Raw genomic sequence first — 22494 nt, forward strand, 5'->3', positions numbered from 1 at the left:
CTTGAAACTGATACTGAACCATTCAATAATGTTACCTCCAGGGATATAGTGACCAAAGGAATCTTACCTAATCTTAACATATAAATGGGAGACACATTATTGAATGAGATCCTTTAAAGTTGTACTTTGCTCTTTCAATTCAAATAGTTTTTTTTCATAAGCAACAAAGAATAAGCCCAAGGGGATCTTATATTCTCTATACCTTTCATTTTAACTGTGCAACTGTGAAGATATGATCTGTTGAAGAAAATCATCTTCAAAGGTCTGCCTATTTCTTCTTCATATTTTTATTAATGAAGTGCTTGGTATGTGTACAATCATTTATGCAAAACTTTTTAACAGAAATGAGAAATGAATATAGGTAGATAGTTGCTGATGACTCCTTCATCTTCTTTCAAAAGTAATAATGCCATCCATGATTTTTCCCCTTCTTTTGCAAGCTTTCGAAACTCTTTGATACATCTTGAAAATAGTTCCCCCAGTGCCTCCAGCTCGAATTTCTTCTTTGTATAATTGACAAAGACCATCTACTCTTCCTAACCTCATAGTGTTCTTTATTTTGTAACTTGCCAGGGTCTTTCTAACTCTGAAATTGTGTTATTTTGTGAAGTGTCATTTATATTTTCTTGTATGGCTTATAAATCATTATAGAAGAAAAATCTGTTCCATTTTGCATGCATTTTTTTCTTTCAATTTCATTTATGAAGGGCAAAGGGAAGGAAAGAAAAAGGAATGAGCACTTATATAGTGCCTACTATGGTCTAGGCATTGTGCTAAGTACTTTTAATTAATATTATCTCATTTATTTTCACAATAATCCTGACAAGTATGTGCTATTATTATCCCAATTTTATTGTTGAGGAAACTGATACAAAGACAGGTTAAGTGACTTGTTCAGGTATACTGGGTAATCTTTAAACTAAAACTAAATTATCGCTTATTGGGTATGTAGTTTGTTTTATTTTTAATCCTAACCTTATGTTTTAGAATTGATACCAAGTATGGGTTCCAAGGCAGAGGAGCTGCAAGTGCTAGGCAATTGGGGTTAAGTGATTTGCCTAGGGTCACAAAGCTAGTAAATGTCTGTAGCCAGATTTCAGCTAAGGAGGATGAGTCTTCCTGACTCTGGGACCAGCACTCTATTCACCTGCTATCTAGCTGTCTAATTCTATGCTATAACAATAACAAAAATTATTGCTAAATGAATGTTATTCCTTTCCACATAGACACTATGATTTAGTCAAACTGGACTCCCGTTGTTCCTTCAAATTAACATTTAATTTATAACCTATGCATATATACATACATATTTTTCATACCTCTAATACACTTCTTTTTCATTTACACCTTAGATTCTCTAGTTTCCTTCAAGACTCTATTTAGGTGACACATCATTTGGGAAATCAATTGGTTGATAGTATTTTCTTCTTACTCAAATTGTACTCTTTAAAAGAACTTTTTATGGTATTTTTCTTAATATAAACAAGTTACTCTAGTGAAGAGATAGTTTTATTTCTGTATTTTTATCAATGGCACCAGCACCAGTGCCTTGTGCTGTACATTTACTAAATATTTGTTTTAAGAATTAATGAGAGCTTCATCAGCATAGTCCTGGAGAAGCTTTCAGTATTTAATGGTATATGCACACTAATAGTACTTTCTAGCTAGTCAAGAGAACTAGCAGGGAGATCCCATGTCCAGCTTTTTTAGACTTAATCTGTGATTTTTTTTTTGGTGTAGGATATACCCGATGAAGAAACTACCAGTAACAATTAAGTTAAGCAACCTCTCTCTAGCCTTAGAAGTTTCCTGGAGCCCTGAATGGTTAAGTGACTTTTCTAGGGTCAGGTAGCCAATATGTATGCAAGACAAGAAACTTTGTTCCCTGAGGTCAAATCTTTTTCTACTATGCCATGGTGCCTTGAGTGACTAATCAATATATGCTGTTACAAAAACTTATTGACCTATACAACCAAGGGAATCATTGGAGAATTATTTCTTTCACATACCTTCTTGTAAATTATTGGCTCAATGTGGTCCATCGACATGGAAGTCTAATAGCAAGAAACCCAGAAATATCCTTCTTTTTATTCCCTTGTTGTCTTGTATATGGAAGAAAATTATGCTCACTACAATCCTCCAATGTTTCTTCAGCAGTTACAGAGTTACCTTTTCATGAGATCATAGATTTAGAGTATTGATTCCCAAAGTAGGTGCCACTGCCCCCTGGTGGGTGCTGCAGCGATCCAGGAGAGCAGTGATGGCCACAGATGCATTTATCTTTCCTATTAATTGCTATTAAAATAAAAAAAAATAATTTCCAGGGGTCTAAGTAATATTTTTTCTGGAAAGGGGGTGGTAGGCCAAAAAATTTTGTGAACCACTGATTTAGAGTTTGAAAGGACCTTAGAGTCCATCTAGTCCAACCTCCCAGTTTCAAAGGGAAATTGAAGTCCAATTATATAAAATTATTTGTCTAAATCCACATAGGTAGAAAGCAGTCAAAGAAGAATTTGGATCCAAGAAGTCTAATCATAAAACCAGTTCTCTTAATAGTATTCTTATCAAAGTATCTCTTTATATGCATAATTAATTCATCCTTTCTTGCTTGTTCCTCAGTGGAGATGGAGGATAATCAGTTAAATCACTGTATGTGAGAATTTTTCTTACATGGAAATAAGTTTCCATTTTAAAGATAGATTTTATTGTCATTCAGTCATTTTTCAACCTTGTCTAGCTCTTAATGACTCTATTCTTGTTTTTTTTTTTTTTGGCAGAGATACTAGAGTGGTTTGCCATTTTCTTCTCCGGCTCATTTTGTAGATGAGGAAACTGAGACCAATAGGGTTAAATGATTTGCCTAGGGTCATACAACTAGTAAGGGTCTCAGGCTGGATTTGAACTCAGGAAGATGTCATTGATTTCAGACCTGGCATGCTATTGATATACTATATTTTTTAGCTGTCTTGAATGATAGATTACATTTCTAAATGTTCTTTATGATTTCAAATAGTTTCCACATCCAAGAAAGCTTTACAACAACCCTGAGAAATAGATAGTACAATATTATTATGCCGGTTCAGCAAAGGAGGAAACTGAAGCTCAGGGAATTTAAATAATTTAGCCAAAGTCATGTCCCACAACTAGTTGATAGTAAAGACAGGGATTTTTTCTAATTCCAAGTTAAATGTCCTTCCCACAATTCCCTGTTGTATTTCCAGCTCTACCAGGCTGTCTCTCTGAAAGATGGTCATTAAATGACCCTTTTCTAGTTTAAATACTATCAATTCCCTTAACCTTTCTGTATGGAACCTATTTTTCAACTTTTTAGTCATCTTTGTGGCTCTCCCTTGAATGACTTCTGGACATCCTCTCCAGTCCTATCAATCTTTGATTTTCTGCCCAAACTGCTACATTGACAGCATGCCCTTAAGCCTTCATTTGCTTCCTGTTGCCTTTTGCAAAAATGTCAAGCGCTTGTCTTAAAAATGATAGAATACACTTATTTGGGGATCAGAGCGAGATAGTGCTTTGAGGGATTTGAAGGTCATTTTGCCCTGCTCACAATCATAGCACAAAAGTAATTCAAACCAGCAATCAGAGAAGGACCTGCTCATGTCTCCTAAATCTATCACTAACAACCCCTAATGAGGGGACGTGCTCAGTTTTTCTGGGTAACCTGTTCCAGTAATCCAATTGTTCAGAATACTTTCTCAGCATAATCTTTCTTTGCCTTCTCTATTAGGCTAGGGTGCTAATGACAGATTGGTTGGCATGATGCCACCGTCACTGTTTATAGGTACAGCTACCATTTAGGACTCTGACAGGCTGTTTTCAGGAATGGCTAGGGACTGTGTACCACCTGAACCTCTTCCATTTTCCCCCATCCCTATTCTTGAACATCAGCAAAGTCAGCATAAGCCAATCAGAAGTTGCTGACGTTGGCAAGTGCCTCTAGAACCTCGCCTTGAACAGACTGGCTGTATGTACACTCTTGATGTTGTCCAGTATGTGGACTTTGGAGGGAATCCCGCTCCTACAGGTAACATCGACATGGCAGCTTTTCTCAGAGTCAATCAACAAGACTCAAAGAGCATACCTAGAAATCATGCACTGAGTTCTGGAGGAAAAGCCCATGGATGAAAGGATACCATAATACTCAGACATGCACAATCCAGCCCACTGGAACATTGCCCAAGGAGCAAGCTGGAATTACCTTGTAATAATACTCTCAATAAGAGTGCCAGGCTTGGAGTTGGGTTTACTTGGGTTCAAATCTGGCTGAGACATTTATTAGCTTTTTGAACCTAGGCCAATCACTTAAACCTAGTCCTTGCCCTTCTGTCTTAGAGTTGTTACTAAACCAAAAGTAAGGTTTATAAAAAAAAATGAGAAATGATAACTAAAAAAGAAGGGAAATCTGTCATTTCCTTGATTCAGGATTTATTTTTCACATGGATTAGCAGAGTACACAGCCCTACCTATTAGTAAAGGTCTTTCAGGATTTCTGTAGATTCAACAGTTAAGAAAACTTCTGAAATGAAGCAGGTGGCCTTCAGGATAAGTAGGGTAAGCACTTCTTTCCCCAACATCCCCATCTAAATATCAGTCATTCAATAAACATTTAGTAAGAACTCATGTGACAGGGACTGTGCCAAGTTCTGGAGATTCAGAGAGAAACAAAAGACAGTCATCTAATGAAGGAGGCAACAAGCAAACATGCATAAATAAATTAGTCCTAAAGAGGATCAATAGGAAATAATTAGTAGAGAGGAGGCATTAGAAAAAAGAGGAATTTGGAAAGACTTCCTATAGAAGTTGGGACTTAATTTGGGACTTGAAGGAAGCCAGAAAATTCAAGAGGCAGAGATGAGGAGGGAGCATATTCTAGGAATTAGAGAGTCACAGGAAATTCCTGGAGCTAAGGGAGAGTGTCTTTTTCTGGGAAAAGCGAAGAGGTCAGTTTCATTGGATCAAAACTATTTAGTGGTGAATGAAGTAAACATCTAAGCAAAGCACAAAGTTTAGATAAATAAAATTTAAGCTATCAATCTATCAATCAGTCAATCAATATATATTTAAGTACATACTATGTGTCAGGTACTAACCTAGGTATTAGGGATGCAAATACAATAAAGAGATTGTATTCCAATGGAGGAGACAGCACAGTTATAAATGGAATAAATGTAAAAGAATAAAAATAAATAAAAACAAATTAATACAAGATAGTTTATGACAGAGGATTTTGAAAATCTTAATGAAAAAAGAAATGTCTTGAAGAGATGTATTCTCTGAGGTAGCGATGAGGAAGGAGTGAATACCAGGCATAGGGGACAGCAGGTACAAAAGAAGAATGAGTATCATGTACGAGAAACAGAAAAGGGCAGTTTGGTTGTTTGCAATATATATAGGAGAAGAATAATGTGAAATGAGGCTCTGACTGAGCATAAGTCTAAACAGAAAAGTATTTTTTATTCTTGATATAGTAGGAAATCACTGGAGTTTATTGAAAAGTGAAGTGGCAAGGTCAGATGTGAATTTAAGGAAAATTCTTTGGACAGTAATATGGATAATGGGATGAATTGGAGAAAGACTTCAGTCAAGTAGACTTTAGAGATTGTTGCAATGATCTAGACAGGAGATGATGAATGTATTGAGATGGTAGCTATGTCAGTAGAGAGAAGAGATTAGATTCAGGAGATATTGTGGAAGGAAGAAATGGCCATCTTTGGCAGCCAAGAGATATGTGGGATAAAAGAGACTGAAAAGTCAAAATCAATAGGAACCTAAGAGATTATCAGGATGGTGGTACCTTGTAAAGAAATAGGAAAATTATGAAGAGAATTGGATTTAAGTGAAAAGATAAAGAGTCCTGTTTTGGATGCAATGAACCTGAAATGTCTTTGGGACATCAAGTTTTAAATATCTGATAGACAATTCATGATGAATGACTGGAGCTCATGTTAGAGACTGGCATTGGATGGATAAGAAGATTTTGTAAGTCTTAGATATAGAGATGATGAATTCAAGGGAGCTGATGAGCTTACCAAAATTTCTAAAATATAATGTGGAGAAATAAAATTTAGGGAATTAGAAAAGGGCCTGGGCAACACCCACAGATAAGGAGGAGTATGAAGTGGACTTCAAATGGGCTAGAGAAAGATAGAAAGAAAACCAGATGAGAGTACTGTCATAAAAACCCAGAGAAGAGAGAGCCTTTATGATAGGGGTTCTCAATATGAAATCTCTGAATTTACTTTAAAATATTTTTAAAATACTATGAAAAACCTTTTTATAATATTTAAATTAAATACTAATTAAATATTATTAAATTAAATATTTAAATGGTTTCCTCAAGTCAACCAAAAGTCATCAAAGATTTATTAAGTATCCCTTATATGCTAGACTTTGTTCTAAGCATTCAACAATCTTATGCATTTTAATTTATGTATTTAAAAGAATTATTCTGAGAAGAGGTCCATAGGCATCACCAGACCGCCAAAAAAATTTATGACTCACAAAGAGGCTAACAATCCCTGGATAGTAGAGGGTTATTGAGAGAGTTAAAGGCAGCGGATAGTTTCTGAGAGATGAACTCTGTCTAGTAGGAGTTTTTTTCAAGTTGGTAAATGTATATAGATATTTGGCAAAGTGGACTTGGAGATGGAAAGAACCATAGAGGATATACAATCTAACCTCATTTTAGGTGGGAAAACTGAGACCCAGTGAAATTAAGTGATCTGCTCAATGCCACACATGTAGTAAATGATAGAGGCAAGATCCAAACACACATTCACTGATTTCAAGTCCTCATAATATGCTATTATAGTCCTACAGGCATTCTTTCACCTAAGCCATCCTAGGGAAAAAGATGTAATCAGCTTTGCATACCAGTGCAGCAAAAGCAAAACAAAACAAAACAAAACAAAAGGAACTCCTACCACAGACACAACTAGTTTGACTATTTTGAGATGAAAACCTTTGGGGGGAAAAATTAGATTGGACTAAAAATTAGATTGACTTTCTTGTCAGCTTAATTCAAATCAGAATCATCTCATCAGATTTTGTTTAAACCTTGACCCACAATCACATGGCCTATGCTTTGTTTAGAAAGAGTATTCCATTTCTCAGTCAATTCAGTTCAACAAAAATTCATTAAATGTCTCCTATGTTCAAGGAACTGTGCTAGGCCCTGGGGATACAAAAACAATAACAACAGTTTTTACCCTCAAGGGGTGTAACATGTGCCTTTGGAATAGAACATATAAAAATATAAATAAATAGAAAATAATTTATGATAAGACAAGATAATGTATTTAATTACATATTATTCCCCTTCATACGCTCGACAGCCCTGACAAACTGGTTTTGCTACTACTCTTCACCCATAACACACCATCTACTGTTTCCAGGGCACTGTAATAGCTGTATCTCTTTTTAGAATGTACTCCTTTCCACCCCCTACATGTCTTGAAAATCCTTAATTTCCTTTAAGACCTCGTCTAAGCATTTCCTTCAACATGAGACCTTTCCTGGTCCCCTCAGTTGTTAATTTTCCCTCTGCTCAGGTATCTGTTTTGTGTGTATTTTGTATACTGATATAATGAATATATTCTTTCCTTCATTACTATTTATTTGTTTGAGACTGTTTTTCCTTTGTTATCCCTAGCACCGAGTACAGAGTCTAGTTCTTTTTAGCCTCTTAATAAATCCTCATTGATGATCGAGGAGAGGTTGCTAGCAATTTTGAGATGAGGTATCAAGACAAGTTCTCTGTAGTACCTTAGATGAGCCTAAATAGAAGCTGAAGCTTTAAAGTGGTGAAAATGAAGAGGGAATCCATTTTTGCAGGATGTACAAAGGATTGAAGATAGGAAATGGAATAACGAGTTCAAGCAATAGCAAGGAAGATGGTTTGACTGGAATATAAAGTGCATCAAGTGAGTAGTGTGAGAGAAGCCTTGAAATAGAGATTAGAGTTAGATTATAAAGGGTTTTGTTAAAAAGAAGTGAGTAAAATGCTTACATCCATGCATTTGGAAGGCTGTTCCATACTCTAGGATGTTTTACTTTGCCGTTTTCCTAGAAATTTTAAAAATATTATAGAATCATAAAATGTTAAAGTTAGAAGGGACCATCAAGACCACATACTGTCAGTTTTAGATTTTTTACATAAAAAGATGCTGGTGTTCTTAGAGGTTCAGTTACTCAGGCAGGAAGATGGCCCAGTGGATGAAGCCTTGGGTCAGGAAGATTCTGAGATAAAATTAGACCCAGACACATACTACAGTGTGTGCCATTTAATCTCTGCCTGCTTCATTTCCTCAACTGTAAAATGACGACAATAAAAATACCTACCTCAGAGGACTGTTGGGTAATGTGGTCAGTTGTACTCTGAAGTAGAGTTTGAATGTTTGGCAGTTTAGCTCAAAAAATGCTCAATGTTTGGCATCTTAGCTTGTCACAAAGTAGGAATCTAAGGAAAACTCCTTTTCCTTCCTCTTCCCATTCAATCAAGGTCACACATGTCATGGCAGAGCATAGGGTTGGGCTTCCCATTCTTTCTTAAGCCTCCAGTAACTTTGGGAATATTTAACAATTTATAGACCTATGCTTCACAGGTTCAGTGCAGAACTCTGCTCAAATGGGAAAGTCACGTACTTATGAAAGTGAACTCATCCTGCTCTAGTTATTGTCTGTTATTTTCTCAGGTTTGTCTTTGTAATCCTGGAGCTACATATAGTGCCTGACATAAGACAGGGGCTTAATAAATGCTCTTTGAAATTAACTGAATTGAAGGAAAGCAATAAGTTGGGGAAAAGATTTTGTAGTTAGTTTCTTGGATAAAAGTCTCATATCTAAAACTTAAAGAGAACTTGGTCAAATGTATAAGAATACAAGCCACTCTCCATCTGATAAATTGTGAAAAGACATGAACAGTCAGTTTTTGGATGAAAAAAATGAAAGCCATATATAACTATACGAAAAAATGCTCTAAGTCTTTATTGATTAGGGAAATGAAAATTAAACACCTCTGAGATATCGTCTCATACCCATCAGATTGGCTAAAATCAGAAAAGGGCAAGATGAAAAATATTGGAGGGGATGTGGAAAAATAGGGACACTAATACTTTGTTGTTGCAGTTGTGAACTGATCCAACCATTTTGGAGAGCAATCTGTAATTTTACTCAGAGTTATAAAACTATATACATCTTTTGACCCAGCAATATCACTATTAGATTTATCTCCTAAGGTGATCAAGGAAAAAGGAAAAAAACTATATGTTATAAAATATTTATAGCAGTGGCAAAGATTAGGAAACTGGAGGAATGTCCATCAATTGGGAATGGCTGAACAAGTTGTGGTATATGATTGAAAAAGAACACTATTGTGCCGTAAGAAGTGATAAATAAGATGATTACAAAAAAACAAACCAAACCTGGAACAACTCATATACAAAGTGAATTGAGTAGAACCAAGAAAACATTATACATAGTTTCAGCAGCAATATACGATGATCAACTGTGAATGACTTAACTATTATCAACAAGGTAAGGATTTAGGACAAGTCCAAGGGACTCATGACAAAAAAGGATATTTATTGCCATAGAAGGAGCAGCAGAGTCTGAATATAGATTGAAATGTACCATTCTTCATTCTATTTCCTCCATGAATTTTTCTCTAGTCTAAGCAATATGTTTTGTTTCACAACATGACAAACAGGAAAAGTGTGTTATATGATAAATATGTATAACCTATATCATATTACTTGCCTTCTTGTAGCGGGGGAAGGTTTAGGGGAAAGGGAGAGAATATGGATTGCAAAATGTCAGAAAATAAATATTAAAAATTATAATGCAATGAATTGACATGTAACCCAGAAGAAATAAAAAAGTAAAAAAAAAGTGACCTAAATTATGTGTATATTTGTATTTGAGCTTATATAATACATAATGATGTAAAGTGTTGCTAAATATGTATTCCTATAATTTCTTTTCTCCTCTGCCTCTCTTTTCTAAGAAACAAAATAGGAAGAAGAGGGGGGCAAAAAACTATGGAAACGAAAAACACATTTATGTCATTTGGCCTTTTTAAAATTAGAAGTTTATAGTTTTCATATTGACATGCCAGCATTTAGTAAAAAATTAGCATTTTTTAGATTTAGCAGAGTTCAAAAGGTGCCATCTGTTTCGAGAAGTGTGTTCTTACCATTATACAGCTTCAGAGAGTTTAGATTATAGCTACAGAATCCATATTTCATGTAATACTATCTATGTGCAAGGAATTTTCTTCATTAGAGGAAGAATACAATATTTAGTAGCCTTTATAACTCATTTCATGGATGCAGGGAACATCCCACCTGTTTTCTCCATGGCATATTCTTTCTGCAGAATATTCTATAGTGACATCCAGTGTATTTTAATGAATAGAAAGCCACCCTTAGGCTTAGGGGTTCAAGTCGTACTTCTGACACATTCTGGATGTGTCACCTTGAGCAAGTCACTAAATTTTTCATTGTCCAAGCAACTCTTTAGAACACTCATTCGATTAATCAATAGACATTTATGAAGCATATACTATGTACCAGGGACAGTGATATAAAGCACTGGTGATAAAAAAAAAAAAAGGCCAAAGACAGATCATGCCCTCAAAAAGGTCGCAATCTAAAGGACTGTAAGTTTCAAGGGAAGTGCCAACGTGATTAAGTAGAGAGAAATTTCCTAACTTGGAAGGCTCCCTACCAATGGAATCACATGCCTAATCCCTATTTTTATATCTGTATCCTTTTTCTACTGAACTCAATCAGGTTAGACCTGACTTAAAGAGGGGAAAAATGGGTGAATGAGAGTGGCAATGGATGATGTTCAGAACTCATAGGGAGGATTCTACTAGCTTGGGGATCTTGAGGAATAAAAATGTACTACTTTATCAGTTATTTTGCCCCAAACTTATGTCTGGGAGTAGTCAAGCATGAAGTTGTGTTTAGTCAGTAAATTTCTTAGAAGGTGGCAAGAGGCTCAGACAGTAAGTGACATTTATGGCCATGTAGTTAATAAATGATAGAGACAATACTTAAGTATGATTTCTTACTTCTAAGTCAAAGGGTTATAGGATCATAAAGTTCAAGCTAGAAAGAATCTTAAAGGTCATCACTTTCAACTCCATTATTTTACAAATGAGAAAACTGATGCAAAATGGGGTTCAGTGGCTTGCTCAAGGGTTCCACAATTAGTTAATATCTGAAGTGGGATTAGATTTCTAGTTAGCCATCACTTAATCTAGTTCCTCTCTTCTTGGGAAAACTACTGTTTCTTAGATTATGAGCTCCATAAAGATATAAATCATATCTTTTATAAATGTTTTCTTTTCCTCTGATTCTAACACATTCTTCTATATACAAAAAATCATAAATCAATGTTTATTGAATCCTTATAATGTGTTTTGCTCCCAGAGTGCCCCCTAACTTTGGCTTCCTCTACTTGCACTCTGGTGAAGATTCTTCCCTCTATTTCTTGGTCCAAACCTTTTTGGGCTTAAGATTCAAATTTTATTGTTATTATTTTTAATGACATAAGGTAAACTATTATTTCTACCAGGATAAATTCTTTTTATGGAAAAGGTTAGAACAAGACAAATTTTCAGAAAATGAAAGAGGGCAATAATTTTTCTCCTTATTTTTTTCTACCTCACTCATGGACACTCTATTGCTGGGGTGCGCCTTCCTTTTAACTCCCTAGTTACCAAAAATCTATATGAATCATGCAAGTCTTTTAGTCTCTACCTAGTTCTTCCCATCTTCTTGGAGTTGAAAAAAAAGAAGTTAGGCAGGAGAGAATGGCAGCAGAAAGGCGTGAGGTGGTGAGAGGAAGCAATGACAGGGGACCAATAAAGACAGGAATAAAACTCTATGACAATTCTTTCCATCCTTTACATGAAGCTACTAGGATCAGATTCTTGGAACTTTTTTATCATATGCCAGATGAAGAATTTGACAGTGAGTTCTGATTAACATTGTAGCACTCTGCTGAGAGAGGTCATGGTCTTTAAATTTTTAAAGACTTGACATGTAGAAGAAAAATGAGACTTTGTCTCACAGGACAGAACTAGACCAATAAGTTAGAAATTATGGAGGGACAGATTTGGGGTCAGTAACAGGAAAAACTTCCCAACAACTAGAGCAGTATGAATTAATTAATTAACAGTAATTAATTAATAATTATATTTGTGTCAGAAGTATAGTAAAAAGAAAGCTGAAGTTGGGAAGACCTGGGTTTGAATCCTGTCACTTGACATTCACTAGCTCTGGGACCATGGACAAGTGACTTAAAACTTGGAGTCTCAGTTTTTTTTCATTTACAAGATGGGGATAGTAATACTTATGTCACAGGGCCACTATGAAGCTGAAATGAAGGAATTCATGCGAAGCAGTTTGCAAATGCCAAAATTCTGTATTTGGATCAGCTATAATGATTTTAATCAATCAGTTAGCGTTTAGTAAGGCGAAATATTGTGGCTGCACTATGCTTAGTACTTGGGATACCAAGACAGAAATGAGAGTTCCTGCCCTCAAAAAAAAAAAAATATATATATATATAAAATTAACTTAGTTCTGAGGGATCTCATCCCTTTAAATTGTTTAGGTGTCATATAGTTCTGAGGGATCTCATTCCTTTTAAATTGTTTAGGTGTCATATCACCTGAGAATTGATCAATGGATTAGGCAACATGACAACCTTCTGAGTCCATGATAATACTTTTGATATCTTAAAGTTAAAATATATAGGTCTCCTTTAGGAAACCAAAGGTCAGATAAAGAATCAGGATTTTTTTCTTTAATAGCAAGGAATAGAAAAAGATGCCAGAAACTTGAAAACTTGGAGGAGGGGAGTAGAGAAACTAAGCTCTTTTGAATGCCCTGCAAAGAGAACAATCCAGATGACAACCAATAATTCCTTTCATGTGATCTCTTTATACATTTATTGAAATAAAAGAGAAAAAGGAAAGAAAAAACTGTGCATGAGTATGAATAGCAATTCATCTGTAGAACTATGATCTCTGCCCCATTTCATTTGAGAAGAACTTCTTTCTTCTGACTAAATTAACCTCAATCATCACTAATAATTTTTTCAAGTTTGGTCTACTTCTGCCTAACATTTCTTTAGGTAAGAATGCAGACATTGTAGCAGAAAATATTAAGTGATTTATTCTTTGTCAGGGAAAAACACTGGAAAGAAAGAGAATCATTTCTTACATGATCATTTTAAAGCATATATTATTAAATGCTGAAAGTATTTTAAAAAGTGAAGTGGAGACTCATGGAGCTCAAAGGGACCTTTGAGATAATTTAGTTTAACTCATTGATTTAAAAATGAGGAAATAGAGGCACAAAAAGGATACTGGAAATTTTTATATTCATAGAATTAGTCTCTGATAATTATGTACCAGATCATCTAGACCAGTGCCTTCTCTCCAAGGATTAATCAATTAATCAAGGGCTGGAAAGATGGTTTTGATTCTACCTTTCCTGTAATATCATATCATGGGACCATACTTCTGATACATCCATATTTATTTTTGGATTTGGATTTAAATTTGGATTTGTTTTTATGTCTTCTTGAGGAGTCCTATATGTTTCGGTTAGGAGTGGTTAAGCAGCTGCTTTTTACTCAGCCCCCATCTTAACCAGGAAGTCGTCGAACCATTGTTTTCTTATTTAAGGCTAGTTACCCAATGATGCAGAAGAAGAGAGAAAATCATTTAAGGGCCTCATAAGGGCAACTTTAGTTAGTATTTCTTTTATTAAGTCCTTATTTGGGGGATCTTCTATGAATAAATCATAGGAACGCATAAGAATCATACTGAATGAGAAAGTAGAGAAATATTGCCATTTGCATTGGTTGAAGCAGGAGTTAAACCACTGAAATCATAGAACTAACAAGAAATCAAATTTAACTGAAAAATAAACTATTTTATTCATTGACTATTTAAGAAAAGAATAAGAACATAAAATAACTAATTGGGACATAAATAACAGAAACACATGAATACAACAAATAATAACAATAAAGAAAAACAAATTTTTATTATGGCTAGTTAGAAGATAGAGACAGAAAAAGGGGGATAGAGAAGAGTGGGGGTGAGAGAATAGACCAAAGGGATATGCAGGTAGAAACCAAAGGCATAAAGATCAAAACAGTCAAAGAAACAAAGAGAAATATACACAGAAAAAAAGATATATTTATGAAGGCACACATCCAAATGCCTAAACATTCAGGAAAGAAAAAGAAAAAACTCATATTGAAGGAGAAATGGAGACACATATCAGTTAAAATACTTATTGATATAGAATAAACATACTGGTATAGAGAAATAGTTTTTCTTAGAGTGGGACAGAGGATAGTAAATATACCAATGGTTTATTTATTTATTTTTACAAATATAATTATCAGTTTATCAAAGTTAATTAGAATGAAACCTGGCAATCATTCAATCAACAAGTATATATTTAAGTGCCTTCTCTACGTTAGGTAATGGGGATACAAATGAGAAACTAAGATACTTTCTGATCTCAATATTACATTTTATAGGGATGCCCATAGATACTGGGGAGTGGTGGCCAGAGAAGGGAGTTTTGGTCTAAGAAGTCACAACTGGTCGTAGCAGATCATAAGAAGCTCCTAGTGTCCTGATAGATGGTTACATGGGATTTGAATTGTGGTCTGGGACAACTAAATATAGTGGATGTAAAATTTAAATTAATATTCAATAACTCCAAGTACTATATTTTATAAAGTTTATTAATAATCATTTGAAATGGAAGAAATGAAAAGAACAAAAGTAAAAACCTGAGTTAAAAACACCTGAGTAAAATTCTCCTGCCTTTCACCTTACCCCACTTCCACCAGCAGTGTTTTGAGAAGAGTGAGAGGGATGGGATCACACACAAGCTTTATCTCCAAAACATAAGGATGTAATGTGAGAATGAAAGTGGGATGCTGGGAAGAGAGTTTCTGGGAAGCAGATCCTAATTATATATGGATAGATATGAATTTTCCCTTACTCATTATAATCAAGATAGCTCACTTTAGATTAATTTACAAAAATAAATAGATTAATTCACTGCAGGTGAGAGATTGACATTACTAGAGATGTGGCAAACTGTTACATAGCAATTACATAGACAGAACCTATAAACTAGCTACTGTTAACATTCCCTTTTCTCCTCACTCTTTCTTTCCCCTTCATCTCCCATTTCTCCTCCTCTTCTTCTCCCCAAATCAGATGAATTTCATAAGTGTGTATTCTGGAAGCAGCTCATAAAAGATAGCCAGAGGTGACAAATTTTTAAAGAGGGAGCATTTACATTTTGGAATTCAGAAAACACTATAAATCAGGGATTAATTCATTTTTGGTGAATGTTCAAACTTGAAAAAATGATAGAGAAATTAGTAATAATAATAAAAGATGTTAATAATTAATAATGCAGATTAAAACTTAAAATGTGTTATCTGCGATTTTTTTTCACCCCTGAGGAGCCATTCATTAACATTTACCAGGACATTCTTGGTCACATACCAGGATCTCATTACTGCAAAATCCTGCATGGGCGACAACTGGATTTTTATCAGTGGAATTAGTCCAGGCATTTACTTCATAATGCCAATTTATCTTATGGATGATGACAATATGAACTACTCAGATTTGATTTTAATAATAATCAGGGCACATTTACTGTGAAAAAATAATGAAAAATATCTAAATTATTTTTAACTTTTTTTCTTGGATTATGAGTGATTCTCATTTAACCACTTAAAATTCTGTTGATACAATCAAGATTTTCAGTCTAGCCTCATATATACTTATACAATTTCCTTGATTCTGTGTGCATACATATTTATATATTTTTGGGGAAAGTTTAGCAGATCTGTGTAAGCCACTCTCCTCAGTTGTTTGGATACAGCTGTCTCACGATCAGAGGACAGTGGAGGTGAGTGGGAACCTTCCACAGCTACAGACCATCTTGTTCTTGATCTCCAAAGTCAGAGTTGGGGATGCATGGGCAGAGGGTGGTTCTCAAGGGTGATTAGGAAGGCACATGATGAATTATTTGGAGGGTAGGAAAGTGGGTTAAATTTGCAGTTCCTGCAAAAATCAATCTGGGGTTCTTGTCTCCAGCACCAAAACAGCTACCCTTTTACCTTTTATCCCCCAACATTTTAACACTGCCTACTGTTATGTAATTGTGATTAGCTTTTTAGGGCATTTATAGCTAAACTGCCAGGCATCCACAGCAGCAGTGGAATGAGTATTATTGGAAAAATCCTCTTCCTACTTTTAATTTACATCATAACAACTCCACCATCATTTAGTGGTTATTGTGCCCTTGGAGGACAGGATTTGAGCTCTGAGATAAATGATCCATGAGTAAGAGCCCATTCCCCTAGATCCCCCAACCACTCTTTTCTTTCCTTTTTATTTTGGGTAAGAATGAATGAGTCACACAGTGGCACCTGCTTATAATTAAGAAATAAACAAACACACATATGTTAAGGGTGAATGCTTAAACATTTTTCCTAATGGGATGTATGTGACAAAAATGTTTTGTAATTACTGATCTTGAAGATCAGGAGTCAGGGTTAACCCCATATACTTCAGCCTGAAAGGGAGCAGCTGCTCACTGAGCTTGACAAATGGAGCAAACTCAGTTTGAGCTCAAAAGTTTAAACTTCACCTGCCCCGTTTTGTCGAATATACAAAATTGATGAATTGCCTCCTGGGTTCTCTACACACAGAAACTCAACTATGGCACCTTTTTTTTCTTTTAAAACATGACTTTTTTCCCCTGATGATGCCATGACCAAGAGAGATTCAATCTCAAAAACATCATTATGCCACTAATTTTTTCTAGCACTTAGGAGAGGGTTATCTTGTTTTGTATTTTCATTGTTATTTCAAAATTCAGGAAATAAACTTTCTCTACTACAGAAGATTGGCACCTGATCTGGAACTGAGTCATACAGGGTTATATAAGGGCATTGAGAGATTAAATAACTTGCTCTGAATCATACATTCAATATGTGCCAGAGGAAAGATTTGGACCTAGGTCTCCCTGACTCCAAAACTGACTATACCACCCACTATGCCGGGCTGCCTTTTCTAATAGCACTTTCTACTACACAAAAGGGTATTCACACACACACCTTCTCAATGACTCATCAGAAAAAACACTAAGCTGTAAGCATAGCAGTCATTCTCTGACTTACCTGTTTTTAAAAATGACCTGAGTGAGAAAGCAGATCCAAGACTAGAACTTAGGTCTTCTAGTTGTTCAGTGCATAATTCTCATGGTATTAAGGAATTTGAAATGGAAATGGACTTGAGATGCAATTATAATTATCAATCATACCAGTTGCCCCTATTATAGTTCTTTAGGGTTTACAAAGCATTTTCCTCACAACTGCCTTTGGAATTAAGTAACAAAAGTAGTATCAGTCCAATTTTATAGAAGAGGAAATAAAAAGTGGCTCAGAGATTAAATTATGTATTGATGTGCATAATATTAATAAATTTGTGAAGTGGGAATTGAACCCAATTCTCTTGACTTCAACATCAGTTATCTTTTCCACAAGAATGTCCTTTTAAAATAGTCAATACCATGAAATGCCCTCTTTCTAGGCCAGTCTCTTCCAAGTTTGAATATCTATCATTACCCTTAGCAAACTCTATTTCTATTTAATGGTGGGCAGAGTTTAATATTTTTCTTTGTATAGCCAATACTACTTTTTGGGTATAAGATAATGTGCTCTGTATTGCTTTAAAGAGTGTTTTGTTGTTCAAACCAAGTAAGGTTTTCGTTTTAACTGAATCATTCATCATTTTCCATTTTTCTCTATTCAACAGTAATTTTCAAAGAGGTTGACTGATTTGAAATATAATTAGTTTATTCAAGATACAAATCAATCAAAGACCAGGATATAAATCTATCACCTTGGAAAAAATGTCTTGTAAGAGTATTTTTAAATGGCTTTTGGTAGAAAAGGGAACAATTTCCACAAATTTCAATGACTCATGCAGAGAGAGAGCACATATGTTTTATATGGGAAATGTAAGTAGGTATTATACTTCTAATTTATTCATACCTTACTGTTATGGGGAGGAGCACATCTTTATTGATGCTATAGTTGGCAGAAAGAGTCAGAATCCACCGGGAGCTGCTGCATCCAAGCTCAACTGTAGGCATGCCTTCCACAAGGTAAAGATGAAGAAATGGTTCTCCCAAATTCTTCTCACCAGCTTTAAAGACACATAATTCAATACCATCAATGACCAACATACATTCAGAGTGATATGTTTGGTTTCTCATTATTTCAATATTATTTATCATACTTACTATGCCAATTTAGAAGATAAATATTTAAACTGTTGACTGGTCAACCTTACTTGTATCAGATGAGATTTACTTGAAATAAAATACATATCTCACTTCTGTATCCATCAGCATATCAGAATAATTCATTCATTAATCTTTCCACTAATAAACTGGTTGATTGCTTAGACATTTAATTTCCTAGCCAAAACTTCTTGTATGTAATTGCATGCAAAAAATAATTATTAACAACTGCCTTTTGACAACATTGTCTTCCTTCCTACTCAAAGAAATCAATCAGAAGATGATTTTCTTTGTATCGTAGGAAAGCATATAAACAAAAGATAAATTGTCATAAAATAAACCAACAGCATTTATTAGTATTATTTATTACCATTATTATTATTTACCAAGCACTCTGCTGGGGATGGAAAGAGAAAAATATAAGCCTCTGTCCTTAAGGAAGTTACATTTTCATCATATGAAATGAAAATTACTTTTTATGTACCTAGCCTTCTTATTGTCACACCAAGAAGATTCTTCACCTACAATTAGGTTAACTTACATCAATTAATATCAAGATTTCAATGATAATAGGGAAAAGCAAACATTTATATCAATTTAAACCATATATACGTCTGTTCCCCATAAATTAAATTAGAAACTTTTTGTTTTTATAGTGGGAATCAATGGGAAAGGTTTTCATAATCTTTGATGGAATTTTAAAGCCATTCTTAGAAATTAGTGAGCTAGAAGGACAGTTCTGATAATTGCTTTACTTAACACTCAAGTAGTTTAACTATTTTTGCTTTCTATTTATGCATTACATGGAAGAATGTGGATTCTGCATAGGATAAGTCAATGAGTTTAACTTATATTTTTAGAAAGATTCTAGAACATGGTATTAGATAGTTTGTGAGCATCTGAAAAGGAAAGAGCGATCTCTAAAAGTTAGCATGGTTTCATCTATATGAATGATGTCAGAGAAACTTCATTTCCTTTTTTGAGAAGATACCTAGAATGAAGGCATGATATTCTTGTGGAGAAGATGAAAAAAAAAACGTGAGTAAAATAACAGTACAACAAGGTGGATGTGGAAATAGTTAAATAACAATTTTAGAGGAGATTCTAGTGTACTAAGAGATCTGCGTTTGACCTTGTACTAGTTAACATTTTTTATCAATGACTTGAATAAAGGTAGAAACAACTTCCTTTAAAAGAAAATATGAAGTTGGGGGAAATAGTTAAGATACTAGGTGGCAGAATTCTGATTCAAAAATATTAGCAGACTAGAACTATTGATAAAATTGAAGGAGGCAAAAATTTAATGGGAATAAATATTAACTTCTACTGAACTTGCATATCATGTATATGAAATTTTGAATTATTTTGAAGTATTCAGAAACTATATCTTAAAGATTGATAATGTACATTAACCAAGATGTATAGCACACCATGCAAGAATGAATAATTTTTAGAGCAAGTCCAACCACTGAAATCAATGACAAAGATGGATAGTCTGATACTAGAAGAATAATAACCTAGTGTGAACCTTAGCTGTCCTGTCAAATGATTCTCAAATGTTACTTTTTAAAGGGACTGAAAATGAAAATCCAAAAATATTAAAAATTCAGTTTAAACCTCTATATTTTCTCTACTAGAAGTAGGACCAATATAGTCAGCAGTAACTGTTCTAGCAAGTGGCATTTTTTTGTACTTATATAACAAAATTAGACAGAATCCTAACTTGGTCACTTAACTACTGGGGTGACTATGTCACTTCATCTTGCCAGTCTTCAATTTTTCCATCTGTGAAATGAGAGGGTTGGATTAAATGACAGGCTAGCCAATCTCTAAAATTCTATTAGTATGAACCTAAGTAGTTTAAAGTGTTTATCTTTAACTCTTAATCTGGTAGCACAGCGCCAGGCATATAAAAGGTGCTTATCAAAAACTTGTTATTGCTATTTTATTTACACTGAAACCTTTTTTTAAAGGTAATTTGCCAGAGAAGGAGATTGTAATTATTGCTCTGTTTTTCTTTTAAAAAAACAAACTACACACACACACACACACACACACACACACACACACACAATATTCCTACAATTTCAACAGAACAGGGAAGTCCCTGTGTTAAAACTCCCTCCATGCCAATATTTTAGCTGTAAATTATGTTTTTATTAAGTGCCGTGAGGACTAAGAAATTAAGTGGCTTGCCCATAGCAACAGAGTTAGAAAATGTCCTGGGTTATAGATATGGAAATGGACAAACCGATACTTACTATTTCTATAGGGTGATAAAACATACTAATTACTTTTATGTGAAAAGAAACAGAGGATCAATCTTACAGGTTGGCTTACTTCTTCTCCTCCTTACTCCCTTTCCAGCCAGTAATTTTGTATTCATATAGAAATCTTGTTTAATGGATTTTCCTACGATCATGGAAGATTAGAGGTAGATGTGTCCTTAGAGATTATCTAGTCCAATTCTTTCATTTTACAGATGAGGAAGCTGGAGCCAATAGACATAAAGTGGCTTTCCAAGGTCACAAAGCTAATGACAGAAGCAGGACAAGACCAGAAGTCTGCTGATTCTCATAACTTTTCCTACTATACTATAATCCTTGAAAACTAAGACTTGGAAAGATTGTGTTCTTGTAAGAGCACAATGGAGGAGATCTGTCAGAGAGCACAAAGGGTACTTTGTTTTACAGCTTAAACTTTGTAAAGACATTTGTGCAGTTCCTTGTGATTAAAACATCCCAATTTGTTTTGACATCTTGAATAAAGAATAGAAAATTAGTGACAATCAGTAGAATTAGAAGAAAGCACAAAATCTTCAATTGTCAAAAAAGAGCTACTCAAGCAAATTATGCCTAATTGTAATAGCAAGATAGATCTGTGCATTCTCATATTAAATGTTATATTCATGTGCCATTTTAAGTTAAAAACAAGATTGTTCCAGTGAAAAAGAAGCCCTGAATGCACATTTCATGATTATGAAAAACTCTGCTCCAGATTTGGAGGGATTTTAACTTATTCTTTCTTTAGCCAAAGATCTGAAAACACCACAGAGGTCTCATTATTATATAGTTGTGTGCAAATCCTTTCTCCTTCAGTTCTACTGAAAAATAGATATTTGATAAGTTAGGAATGAAGATATACTTCTGTTTTGCTAGCAATTTGGGACAGATGCTGTGATAGCACTGGTATAGAAACTTCCCAAAGAGAAAACTCCCTTTAATACAGCATTTTTGCAACTTCTGGGCAATTTAAGGTCTTAAAGGCAATGACCAAAAGTATCTTGCTCGAGTTTACAAGAAAAATATCTCAGATATGGAACTTGAATTCATGTCTTTTTGGCCTACACATTAATCCTTCTTTAAACTGCTTCCCTGCCTTTTTTCTCTTCCTTGATTTATTATATATACTTTAGAACTTCAGCATTTAAAAAGGCCTTTTATATATGTCATCTTGCTAAATCTTTACAATAACTCAGTGACAGCATAACAAGTGATATTCTCCCTATTTTATAGATGAGAGCATCAAGTCAGAAGATTTAACATTTCTATCACTGTTTATCACAAAGTGGTTTATAATCTTCATAATCATCAATAAGTTATTTGTTTAAACACCTACTATGTCAAGGTACTATGCTAAGTTCTTGGAAAACAATCAAATTAAGTAGACACAGTTTTTGTTCTCAGGAAGCTCACAATCAAATTGTGGCAAGGACATGCAATCCATTATGTCAAACAAGATGTGCACTGGATGAATTGGAGATAATTTCAATCTTATCCACAAAGAATTGATAAGAAGTGGACAAGGCCTGGGAGGAACTGAAACCTCATAGCTTAGAGGCAGAAAGTTTTAATTTTGAAACTTTTTTTGAGTTCCTCAACATTGTTTAAGAGAACTTAAAGAATAAGAAATAACTGTAGTTTTAAAAAAGTGCCATCTAGTAAGGTGATGAGATTTTAAAATATTTTAGTGTTAAAAAGAACCTTTTCTGTATACCACAAACTCAGTATGAGTCAACTATACTACATAAAATTTAAACAAGTAAATGTTATCCTAGACTACATGAAGAAAAAAATAATCTCCAAAATGAGACATTGGTCCT

General features: G+C 34.4%; 1 protein-coding gene across 1 annotated transcript in view; it reads right to left on the reverse strand.

Annotated features, from left to right (window-relative positions):
* The window catches only part of EYS (eyes shut homolog), a 1520124-nt gene that overhangs the window by 410197 nt on the left and 1087433 nt on the right, over positions 1 to 22494 (reverse strand). Inside the window, exon 15 of the mRNA XM_044675358.1 lies at positions 18142 to 18295. Coding sequence (XP_044531293.1) covers positions 18142 to 18295 — 154 coding nt within the window. The remainder of the gene's footprint in view (positions 1 to 18141; positions 18296 to 22494) is intronic.

This window comes from Gracilinanus agilis, chromosome 4 (assembly GCF_016433145.1).
Source record: "Gracilinanus agilis isolate LMUSP501 chromosome 4, AgileGrace, whole genome shotgun sequence".
Lineage (NCBI taxonomy): Eukaryota > Metazoa > Chordata > Mammalia > Didelphimorphia > Didelphidae > Gracilinanus > Gracilinanus agilis.